The 13,145-nt window shown below is 29.8% G+C and overlaps 1 protein-coding gene and 1 long non-coding RNA gene across 3 annotated transcripts in view; one reads left to right on the forward strand and one right to left on the reverse strand.

Annotated features, from left to right (window-relative positions):
• Positions 1-12,925, forward strand: part of LOC106687187 (uncharacterized) — a 34,232-nt gene extending 21,307 nt beyond the window's left edge. Inside the window, exons 2-4 of one of the 2 annotated variants that reach the window (XR_001344135.2) lie at positions 9,981-10,125; positions 10,197-10,399; positions 12,699-12,925. This is a non-coding gene — a long non-coding RNA (uncharacterized lncRNA). Of the gene's footprint in view, positions 1-9,980; positions 10,126-10,196; positions 10,400-12,120; positions 12,140-12,698 lie in introns of those variants that run through there. The other variant, XR_001344136.3, reaches the window with a different exon arrangement.
• The window catches only part of LOC106687186 (uncharacterized), a 10,580-nt gene continuing 5,217 nt past the window's right edge, over positions 7,783-13,145 (reverse strand). Inside the window, exons 2-3 of the mRNA XM_014430922.1 lie at positions 11,408-11,516; positions 7,783-8,338 (exon numbers count right to left, since the gene is read on the reverse strand). Of these exons, the coding sequence (XP_014286408.1) occupies positions 8,010-8,338; positions 11,408-11,516 (438 nt within the window). The 3' untranslated portion in view covers positions 7,783-8,009. The remainder of the gene's footprint in view (positions 8,339-11,407; positions 11,517-13,145) is intronic.

Consider the following 13,145-nt stretch of genomic DNA (forward strand, 5'->3'; position numbering starts at 1 on the left):
AAATAAATAAATAAAATAACATAATGATAAAATAATATATACAATATTTACACAATCGACCTGAGGATTCCTGAGCACACTCTATCCCCCACGTGTGAGGGGTAGAGCAGAGCTCAAAATATCCCAGCACATCCCTCTCGCCGCATCACTGGTAATGAGCCAGTGGAAAAAAATAAATTAACGAGGTATAATTTCTTTTAAAAAATTATTTATTAATGTAAAGCAAATATGTTTAATAAAAATTAAGAAGAATAAAAAAAAAACATACTAAAACCTACTTCCTGAAATGAACATTCCATAACAGTTTAAATTACCAATACGTCTATAAATTTGGATGTTCGGATAAGGGTTTTTTTCAAAGGAACATTTTTAATTAACCAATTGGTTCTGAAATTATACTATTTGTACGTCGGGCACGGTTTCATGCATACCATTGAAAAAAAAAAATCAAAAATCAATGGCATCGCCTCCCAGGTATTTATAGGGACCATTGGCTCTAAAACGGACTGCGGTATTTGACTAATCGTTCTCGTTTATTTCCATTAGTCAATATGTTTAGTATACATACTGCAAGGTAATAGCATTATGTATACTAAACATATTGTTTTTCTTTTTTAAGCGAATTTAATTATCTTATTAAATTATATGTATTTCCTGATTAATTTTATATAACATTTACTAACTTGTGTTTTAAATACTTATCAGTGGGTTTATGTTTTTATTTTATTTTATTTTATTTTTTTTTTACAAAACGGGTACATTTGACCTTCAAAACAAGAGAAAGGGTACTGTCCGGTTCCAGAACAATGTTTCTCCTTATTTCATTTATTATACCTAACCATTTCTGTAATAGATATTCTTGTTTATTCTGTTTATTTTGTTTGTTTATTCTTAAAAATCAAGTTAAATTGTTATCAGATTATAAAATATGAATTTTTTATTATGGCCAATAAACCAAATAAAATAACATAATAAATGTTAACTTATTTAAAGACGTTTTGAAATATATTGTCCTTCATTGGGTGTCCAGATATTCTGAACTTTTTTAACAGGATTAATGTGAATAATGTTTTATCGTATAGGAACTTGAACTTGGCAATAAAATTTATGTTTATTTTAGTGACTTGAAGAAAACAAGATTAAAAATGAAAATAAGAGAATTTATTGCATTACAGAAAATTTAAAAAAACATTGATCGATTTTAATTACAGGGTTGATGACCTAAGGGTTTTAGCAGAGCAAGTTTCAAATAGATTGATAAATATATTTAATCAATTTATAATCTTAAACACTTTCTTGAGACTGGTAAATTTTTTTAAATTAATAATTTAATTTCTATAATTAATACTTAATACAATTTTGGAATTATATGATTTAAAAACTCTAACTCCATGCAGGCTATTCCGCTCAGGTCAAAACAACAATTTCTAATTAGTCAATATTCACATTAAAACCAAAATTAAAATCATTTATCACAGTCACTATTTGCATTTGTAATTGTTTTAAGTAGATTATCCCTGAGGATGGCTGGATTGGCCGAAACGTTGGACTTATAAGAAAAATAAAATGTGTTGAGACTAAAATGGATAGAAATTAAATTATTAATTTTAAATAATTAATCAAATAACAAAAACAATAAGTTTAGTATAGATAACCAATAATGATGAAATGATATTTGATAACGGTTTACATTATTTGGTACATCTATAGGTGACTGTTAGTCGTTCGTAAATAATAGTGAAAACGTCGAAGGTTGAAGGAATATATGATATTTGTAGTTCGCAGCATTTGAGAATAATTGATAATTAATAAATATCTAGAATTTGATAGCCTATGCCTTACTAGGGCTCGTCACAAAAATATCATTAGAACATAAGGGAACATGTAATTCTACATTTAACATCTAGGGAACATTGAAGAAATATATATTTATTCCATAACTTTTAACGATTGAATAAACATATTTATTCAAGATGATAGTTTTCGTTTTTCATATTAGATAGAAATTGTTTAGAATGAACCAGTAACCATGAAAGCAATTTTGGAGCTGAAGTCCTGAGATAATGCAGAAGCACTCAGAAGGAATGGTTTTATTATAGTTCTAAAAATAAGATAAAGGACCAGCAATTAATGAGAACTCGGAAAAATCAACAGAATGAGGGAAATAACTTTTTCAAATTGTTTAATGTTTTAGTACCATATTTTACAATGCGAGAACTTCAACTTGAAATATTCGTATTTGACAGTAAAATTTACGTTTATGTTTGTGACTTAAAGATAACAAGTGTAGTCAAAAAGAAAAGAGGAGAAATTATGTATCAAAGAAAATGAACATGACATTCGTCAAATTTAATTACTAGAGTCACTTTTTTTACGGATTGTTGGAAATAATGTATGGTTTCCTAATAAACAATTATGTTAAAATAATTTTAAGAGATTTTAATAGCAATATAGAAAAAAAAAGAAGTTAGGAGACATCCGCCTATTAGCTTGAATACAGAAGAAAAATGAACACACCTAAAACATGCTCTCAAAGGTGTGGCAAAAAACATTCTTTGCATGACGCAAAAAAAAAAAAAATAATAATAACTTTGTAATGACTGATTTAATGAAGACTTATAAGGGTTATTAAAGTGAAAAATAATGCCAGGCCAAAACTGATCTATCGCAAGTCCCTAACTACAATATGTAATCAAAATAAAATGAGGTATGAAACAAAGAAGTAGGATCAGCTTTCTGAAGGTTTTGCGACTAAATTAACGAGAAATTTCTTCAAAAATATAAGAGAATTTCAGAATGGGTATAAAAAAGGCTGAAATTCATTAAAGATAGATGGAAGAATTTGATAGAAGATAAAATGTCTATTCGGGAAAGACGGAAGGAGTTCTGCATAGAGTTAATTAATCGAAGTAAAGTACCAACTCAAAATAAGTAAAACTCCCAAATATAAAGGAGATTCAGCGGAAATGGAGAATGACGTAATACCGCCAGATAGAAAGAAAATAGCAGAGATGAGAGAAGTACTACATAATAAAAAAGGTACTGGAATTGGTAGTATTCCGAATGAGGTCCTAAAATACGGTAGTGAAGCAGTAGTGGAAGAAACATAAAATCTTTGATTGAATGTTTGAATGGAAATGAAGATGCCACAGGGTCGAAATAAAGCTGTCTTGTGCCCAGTACATAAGAAGGAAAATAAATTAATATGTCTGAATTACTGGTGCATCGCTCTACTGCCCTCTATCTATATCTGCAGGGTACATTCAGTCATAATAATTGAACAAGTAGAAGCAAAGTCGGTATCAGTTCATCATATCTTCTGTATCCGGCAATTGCTTGCAATATTTTTGAAAACAAGGTCGATCTTCATCACTTGATCATGGGAATCTATGTATATTATTATAATATATATATCAAGTATATGATAGTTTACTTAGACATTTTGTTTCATAATAGGAGCAAATGGAGTTAAAAAATACATAAACACAAGCATTGTAGAAACTAGGAAAATGGTGCCAAATACAAACTACAAGGCTAATATTAGGGCCGTCCGTAGCTCAGGTGGTTAGGCGCAGTCTTATCAATTTGAGATCTACTGGCGGCGGTAGGTTGAGAATGGTTTACAACAGGGAGATCCTTTCTTCCCATTATTATTTAACATTGCATTATACCAAGCAGCCAAATCGATTAGGAGGAACTAGACTTACACAGTACTTGGCTTATGCTGACAACGCGGTAATAACAGCTTACCTCAAGGTTCAAATGGACACTTTCAGAGGTATTACAAGAAAAAACGAAAAATACGATTTCCTCCAATACAGAGGCGTAATAAGTATGCAAGAAGAACATAGTGATTAATTACATATTGTACTTTACTTTCAAGGTTGAAAACTCATTTGCATTACTCACAATCCTATATAACTATGTCCAAGAATAATTATTGTGAGGACAAGAACGTATTTTTTTAATTTATATCCTGTTAAATTGAATAAGATTTCCTATATCCAGCCTACAGAAGTATCTATTGACTTTATGAAGGTCTCTTGATCTCTTGCCAAATAATGAGACTTTTATAATTGGATATAGAAGGACGCAATCGTGATAAAAATCGCACTGAATGTTCTACTTGAACTCTTGCCCCAGTTTCCTGATATAGAGAACGGACAAGATTCCTCATGGAAAATCCCTTATTTTTTATCTCTCCTCCATTTTTACATTTTCAAACAATCAACTTTTAATTATTTCCATTTGATTATTTTTTGCATCTTTAGATTTTTGCTTTATGGTGTATTGGTTTGTATAACTTGAACTTAATACAAAAACGAAAAAAAAAAGAACAGGGAACAGACTTACACGCTTGCTAAAATGAAAAAAAAAAAATCCGTGAGTACCTTTGCGATCTCTTATCTCCAATTCTCGGCATGATTATATAGTACAATCAAATTTAACACAGATCGCTACAGGTGAGTACTACAGTTAAAATTATTTGTTAACAGTTTATATCAACTGTTCTTAATTTTTATTTATGTAGTTCCCAACGTATAATAGAACCCAAAAAATAATTCCAAACCTAAACCAGTTAAGACCCATCTGCCACCTCAGACACACCTATGAGGCTAGGGATTGAAAATATGAGAGAATCGAACTCGCACAAGTCATATGATAAGTAATGGGACAGATACTAACTCTCAACCATTTTTTTCGGGAGAAAGTATGGACATAAACGTGATACATGCGCTTTGCTAATATGTTTTTATATTTTGTAACTAAGCAAGCGACTGTCAAACCCGGTTTTCAACCTGATGAATAACATTAATTTTCTCTAAAAAGAAAGAACACCAGAACTAAATTATACTTATTAAAATGAGCATGAAATTTACTTACATTAAAGTTTCTTGTAAATAAATTAAGAAAAATTCAAAATACATTCAGGTCTTTGTTTAAACGATTCCGATTCAAACACAATTTTCTAGATCCTCACCCAATGAAATATAAATCGGCTAATCATAGTTGTTAGAAGGTTGAAACCTGAATTGGTCGCAGCCACTAACCCCCTCGCTAAGATTGAGTGGTTAAACATATACCTTCATGATTTCCTTCCTAGGGTGATGAAGTAAATTGAAATAAAAATTATATGACACAAGAAATCTTTGTTCTGATAATTATACAAAAAAAAAACATACATAATATAGTCGCATACGATTGCGTGTTGTCTATTCACTCTTCCATTTACATGTTTTGTTCTCTATCTTTCAATTCAAGTCTCTCGTAGATGCGATTCTTTGCGATTTCATCTGCTGGAAGCGACTCTCTTTATTCTTTGTATGCGATTTTTTCACACACTAAGACCATCATTAAAAACCAAATTTCTCATAATCTAATTGCAATCAATTTAATTCTCAATAATTATTATTAGGTAAATAAGGAATAGGCAGAAGGAATGAAAGAAGGTAAAATTACTGAAACTTTTAATGATTCCACTTGACTTAATAGACGTTTATCTCAAGCGACATATGCGGTATTCATTATTACTCCAAGAATTCAAGACAAATTTGTTTTCAGAAAAACTGGTCTCCATTATAATTAGAAAAAAAAATTATGTAATTCAAAGTGCACTCCCTTGCCATTGGTATTTTTCCATCAATTTAGTTTGAAAAACAGATGAAAAGAAATCTCGTTGTCTTATTAATAATTCTCTGAAATAATTGGATAGATCATTAAAATCAATTGAGCTGTTCAATTCCTTTCCCATGTTTATGCGATAACATGATGCATAATAAATTGTGATAAAAATAACCACAAACTGTCAATAGGTGTGTTAATGGACTTTGAATGACCTAAAATAAAAAAATAAAAAATTAAGAAAATAGTTAAAACTACGAAATTAACTTCCTAGACTCCATAACAGTAAATATTTAAATGTTCAACCCACAAATTTAATTTATAGGGACTGTAGAGGTATACTAGACCGTGAAAAAAAATCAAAAATCGAATTTGTTATTTGAATGATCAGCTAAGAAGAAAAAAAAAAACCTAGAGAATTTTAGCTATTTTAGACATCCCCTTAATGCGTGTTTTAGAGTATTCAGGTCACTTTGTATCACAAAATTCAATTCACAGACAGTAATCGGAAATTAGGACAATCAGAGATATTCCTAAATAAAGATTAGGTAATTGGGACGACAACATCCAGTGAAACCATGTCCTTTCAAGATATAACGGTTTTTAAGTAGCTATGAAGACCTCTCATCCAGCTCCTTTTGAGCCTTAATGAACAATCTCTTACAAATTCTTTTAATTGATCGTCAAATCATTTAAAGTAGATACGTATGCGTTTATATACTACTGTCATTTTAGGTTTGTATATTATGTAATGCACTATGGAGCTTTAGATATAGTACTTAAAGTCATTACTGAAATTTATGAGGTTTACATATATGGGTCTTTTTAGCTGCTCTTATATTTTTGAAGCTTAGGTACAAATTTGCATAAGTAATACTAAATCTTCAATATCAGTTTAACGACGAGTTTAATGTTTGAACGTTATTAGGATGTATAGAAGGCGTAGTTATATTTTAAGTGTTTTTCTCCCATTATTTATGAGTGAGCTCCATCATATTTTTCAGTCTAAAGTATTGTACTATTTTATTGTGCGGAATTAGAGAAACTTAAAGATAAGTCGCATAGTCAGCTTCAAATATAGGAATGGAAATAAGGGTTTTGGGATCTGTATTAGTTAAATTACATTACAAAATTTGCACTCGTCACTAAGTTTTGTAAGCTAATTTTGCAAGGTATAAATAGAATATTGATAACATGCAAAGGTTGTTAAGTAGTCTGAGTGTGTAGGCTGTCTGAGTTTCAGAACCGTTTACTGTATCGTATGTATATATGATATAATGTAATGGTGTGAATAATAGCTCTTGAGGCACTCAAAAGAAAAAAAAAATAACCCAATATTTGCTTACATGATTATTATTCAAGATTCATTATTGAATTTTACGGTGCCAACCCATTGATTTTTTAAACACTGGAAGTGTATTTAATACATTTACAGGTTCAAATAAAAAAAAAATATCTAAGATTTTGGTCTACCCTGAAAAGTCGTATTATTTTATATATTTTTATTTACACCGACTTAACCAATAAGCTAGATTTTTTTCCTTCGGCAGCTTACAAGAGTTTCAAGCTTTTGAAGAAAGGAATTTTCGAGCAATACTGTAGTTGATAATCGACAAATTAGTTAAAAACATATAAGAAACGGAAAAATATATAAATAATAATTCAAACTTTAATCAACAAAAAGTACATTTAATTTTTTTAAATAAAAATATCCTTCATTCAGTATATGCCAAAATGTAATATTTCTTTAGAATAGATTAAATTATTTTTGTGAAAATTGGTCCTTCGTTAATGTTGTTAAAGGGATCAATTAGTGACCACTCAGATTTGAGTAGAGGCTCCTGACCCACCGCTTGAACGATATCCAAAATTAAGTGTGGTACATGCAATTCTATCACAGCGTTGCGGTTAAATGCATTACTCTGAACCAAATGTAAAAATAGTTAATTATTTATTGTTTAAGGAGTAGTAGGATAGGATCTGTATGAACAGTTGTGTCTTTTTTTTTTTTATTTGCCAGCTACTTCAGTTGGAACAGGCGTTCATAGAAAGCTAAACTAATGTGGCCGACAAAGTGGGGAAGAACAAAATGTAGGTAATATTTTGTATTTAATATTAAGAACAAAATATTACCTACACTTTATGGAATGATAAACTTCATAGTAGTAGTATATTTTTATTTAAATGAGAGCATCCATGTGGTGAGGAAATATAGTGAGTGAGACAATGAGTTCACTAAACTAAATTGACAATAAATAGTTTTATTTCTTAACTATGGGTGAGTAAAATAAATTTAAACCAACATATGTTTTAAAAATAGCAAACTTTTTTAATTAGTCGAAATGAAATAAAAGTGAGCAAAAATATAGGTTAGTTGAATTAATGATCTATTTATTGAACGGTCTTGACGGCCTATCGTAGTTGTAACCAGGCGGACAAGGCTGTGGCTGGTCACCAGTGAAGATGGCAGGAGCAGCCGGTAGAACGGCTTGAGTATTAATTGGGTAGGCTGGCTGTGCAGGTTGGATTCGACTGGGCGCAATGAGTGCAGGTTGTGCAGGCAGGGCCACAGGTCGTAGCTGAGGCTGTGGAGGATAGACTACCACTGTGTCTTCGGAAACGTAGGGTCGTGTCGTAGGCCGCCAGCAGTTGCAGAGAGGTGCATAGACCGGGCGCGGTTCCTGGTACCCTCCGTAGAATGGTCTACTCTTTAATCCTACGAATAGTGAAATGGATTTAGTGTCAGGATAAGTAATAACAATTGTGATTAGTGGGCAGTTATCTCAAAGATAACAAACCTAATAAAGACCAACCTGTAGAATATACCAAAATCAGCAGTTTGTTAATCTGTATATAAAATGATCTCCTATATAAAATAAACATGAAAATTTTAAAGAGTGATTAAGTCATATAAAAAAATTTAAACATTAACAATACATTTGTGGCTTTATAAACGACGACCAATTAAAATCGATTTAGATTGAACTCGGAATATTAATAAAACATTAAATTGTCCATAATACCAGTTAGTTCTTATTATCAATGATATTATTTGACAGAACTTAACTACCGAATTTTCAAAATAGTTCCCTCAAAGGATCGGTTACCAAACATTTTTTGCTTCTTAAGATACTGATATTTTAGAACACCCTTATAGAGCTAAAAAAAAATTACGGAGCAATTATCCTACACACTGATGTAGGAAAAACAAAATAAAAAAAAATGATGGGATGCACTTTAGATTTACTACATTTTTTTTGGAATATTTTGAAAAAGCGGCATTAGCAAGCAGCACCCACTTTAGAAACCGCTATTCTACAGTATCTTTAATTTTGTTTTTGGATATTATTTACCATTTTTATTAGTAATGAAAAATGGACAAACATAAACAATGTAAGGTTTTAAGAAAGATCTTAGAAAAATAATATTTAACAAATAAAGTCGTAGAAGGTAGTGAAGAATGACAAAAATGCATAAATAAATGTATTTTATAACATGAATTTAACTGCTTATGCCCCCGCCACATAGAGGGTGTGCAGGCATCCGTTTCGCCAGTTTGATTATTGATTTTATGTCATCAAGATTATTAAATAGTTAGTTTTCAATTTCCTTCCATAAACACCATCCTTACATTTTTTAATGTTGGTCGATAACAATTTATTATTGAATAAATTGCAAGAGCAAAATGTAAATTAAATTTATTTATTATTTTGTATTTTGCCATACTTTTGTAAAAATGTTAAATATTTGTGACAATAATTATTATTGAATATACTTTTTTTTAATTGGTATCATCTGTCAACTGAAAGGCTCATTTGGAAATATTATTGCCACTGTGAATAATATATAAAAATCTGTTCTGAAATGAGGGAAGATTAATTTCAAGTTAAAGTTGGGTGGTAAGTATACTGCGTGATGCGTGAACCTCACCAATTTTTTTTTTTTATGTTAAGTTTGAATTTTTACTTTCAAAAACGAAGGTCTCAGAAAAGCCTTGGACTAAAGCTGTTTTTAAACTTAAACAATGCTTGCCAGAACCCTCATTTCTAGTTTTATACATTCATTTCTTTGATTCTGAATTTAACTTTTAATATTATTTGTTGTTCAGAGCCACTGATATTAAATATAATTCAGAAAGAATTTAAGCATAATTAGCTAATCATGTTAAAAATCTAAATGTTGCTTACGAACGAACTACTACAAAAATTTCTTACTATATTCAATTATTGTTTATAAAAGATATCACCTAAAATTGTATTTATTTTTCTAAAAATAACTCACTTAAATCATGTAATAAAAAAATAATGTTTTTGTAATATTCACTTTATTTTTAATATCTTGGATATACTTTGCCTAAGTCAAGTTGAATGAACAAAACACAATCTCAAGGCGAACCAGGTTTGGATTCTGTGGGCAGGGATGGTATATAAGAGATTGCCGATCAACAACTTGCTCAGGCTGTTTCAACCGCTTTCGCTAGCTACAATGCCGGTTAGAGCTCTGGTTAGTAAATAAATAATTATAATCATTAATTAAATCTAATTAAGAACTAATCCATTAATTTTATTTTTAAGATTGTTTTCTGCGCCTCTCTGATTGCGATGGTGTTCGCCACTGAAAATGTTGGCGAAAAGAAGACAAGATCTAACTCAGGGCCATATCCCGTAATGGGATATTCAGCACTTGGTTACTCTGGGTTCGGATGTAACACTGGATTTGAAAATATAAACTAGTTTCAACTTTTATACATTGAAAGTAATTGAATAAATTATATAATGTGAGTTGACGACATTTATTGGGTTTAAACTAGCCTTATAAGTTCATTATATACTGTTGTAGAGTATGTAAGGCATATGTCGGTTTGTATTGTTAAGATTGCTATACAATTTTCACACCTAGCAAAAATTAAATTAATTGTTAGGCTTACAAAGTATCTAGTGAATATATGATATGATAAGGGAGGAACTATTACTGATCCTTGGGGCACTCCTTCCTAATAGAAAAATGTTTTGGTCTTTGCCGGACGGACAATAATCGGACGGAAAGAAATGATCAAATAATGAGGTAATAAGAAGATAGAAAAAATACCTTGATTTCAAGGAGTAATCCCCGGTGTCAAGCTGTGTCTAACTTTGGAGTAATGTCCATAAATAGGCCAGTTGCATTTAGTTTTTGCACTTGCGTTATAAAACATGTGCTTTCTTGGAGCAAACCACATCTTGTACACTTAACTGGATGATTACAGTATGTTTTGGTGTCAGTTCGAACAACAGGTATCGAACACATTCGATTTGTGTGTTACTCTTCAAATCTTAACGAGCGTGTAATGCAAACATTCCGTTTCGATTTTTTATTTTTTATGGAGAGTGGTTTTTTATATAGCTACAAAAACATTGACAGTATAGTTTGAATCCTTCAGATAGCATTTAAAATATGAGAAACTCATACCCGCGGTTGGCAAATACCAGTTTTATAATTAAATTGGGCAGAATGTAATTTTTAAGACGACTCAGGGAACTTTTTATCATCTAGAGTAGATAGATATTTTTGCAAGCAAAACGTTTTCAAAACATGTAATGAATTAAAAAAAGAAGACTTGAGAAACACGTTTGAAACAGGTCTCCACTGGACCAGAAAGCCCTATAAAATATATGAAACTGAGTTATACTCAAAATATTTTTTCCCAAACATTTTTACATGTACGATTATTAAATTAAAATTTTAATGAATAACAATAATAATAATAATAATAGAGCAATATTAAATTTAAATAATTGTGCTATACCAAAAAGAGCTTCCAACTTCGCTATGTCCTTTTTTTCTCTGTGCAAACTTTCTCCATTCTTATCTGTAGGTACCTCTTCTCCAAAGGTGCATCCGACTACCATAAAAAACTAAAAATAAAAATAAAATGCATATTCATTTACTTAAAATAATAATTAAATTTAAATTATATAAGAACGCAAATTATTAAAAAATGTGAAATAACAATTATGAATGTACAATTGTATGCTCCAATGTTTTATTACCACCGCACGTTTTAATTTGTATCCACATATGTCAAAATTAATTTTTACAAAACAAATACAAGTATATGAAACCAGTCAAATGAATTTTAATGAATATTGAACTTTATTGAATTTATACATGAATTTAAAATTAAAAAATCTACTTTCCTTTGACCTTTCTGTTAGGATATGTAACAATTATAATGCTATAATTATTGAAAACACAATAATTAATTGGAAAAACAAGATATTTTCTAAATGATATTCAGTAAAGATATTTAAGGATCCATAAAATCATTTTAAGCTCGTATAAAGAAAACTATCGGTAGAATCCAGTGAAAATTCATTTGAGAATGTAAAGAAAATTACTTTATATTTCCTGGCTTGTATATTATAGATCAAAGAATAAGAAACAAAAGGCGAAATGAATAATTCACTAGTTATAAATTGGTTCTTTGTTTAGAGTTCTTTGTTATTCCATTATTTTCAGAATCTATCTCAGCACCGGGAGGTAAAAAATACAAGACACACCTTTGAAGTGATAAACAAATATTTGTGATTATATCATAAGAAAAACTACTTAGTAAAGGCAAGGAAATATATATTTCAAATGCATAGATTGAGAATATAATGGTACATAAATATAAAAATGTACATAATTTGCATGAACGTACAATTAATTAGTAATGGTCTCAAATTAATTAGTAATGCAGAGTTTAAATTATATATTTATATATCATATAAATTATATATTCTGAGTCTTGATTTGGAACGAAGTATGTATACACATTGTTATTATTGTTGTTGATATTTCTGTTAATGTTACGAACTATTTTTAATTTTTACATTTTTTATATTTATAAACAATGTTCTATATGAATTACTGTTTAATATTTCTATATTGTTTTCTGTTGAGATTTTTGTCTCCTATGGTTTTTACCAAAAGGCATTATTATTATGGCATTTTATTTACATGAATTTATTATTATTACATTAATTTCTATCAGATATATATTATATCTTGAATAAATTAAGTGAGTGAAGTAAATTTTTCTTACATTTCTGCAGGTTTCAAGCAGAACTGCCTTTTGTTCCAATTTCAAGTTTCCAATGTCAAGCCCGAGATTTTTAGTACCTTACTTTGATCTTTTTAAGATCAAGCCATTTGAAGATAAGACCATCGGAGACATGATTAATATCTCTAGCTTATAAAAAGATTTTAAAATCCCAAGGCGAGCCGGTGAGATTTTATAAATATTTTTCTAACAAACTATTCAATAGATCGGTATCACTTAGCATAGCCTCATTAATAATTCTGACCTTTATATTTCTTTTGAGAATGATCAAAATGTCCGTGTGATCATGCAATATCTTCAATAATGACTGATATTATCACAATTTTAATGTACAATATGGAAATGAACATTAATATTCTATTTATGTATATGCAACTCAGAAGCACAAAAACACCTAATTATTAGGTAAGGAAGAGTTTTTTAATAAATTTAATTGTTT

The sequence above is a fragment of the Halyomorpha halys genome, unplaced genomic scaffold (genome assembly GCF_000696795.3).
Source record: "Halyomorpha halys isolate HHAL.00 unplaced genomic scaffold, Hhal_1.1 Scaffold921.1, whole genome shotgun sequence".
Lineage (NCBI taxonomy): Eukaryota > Metazoa > Arthropoda > Insecta > Hemiptera > Pentatomidae > Halyomorpha > Halyomorpha halys.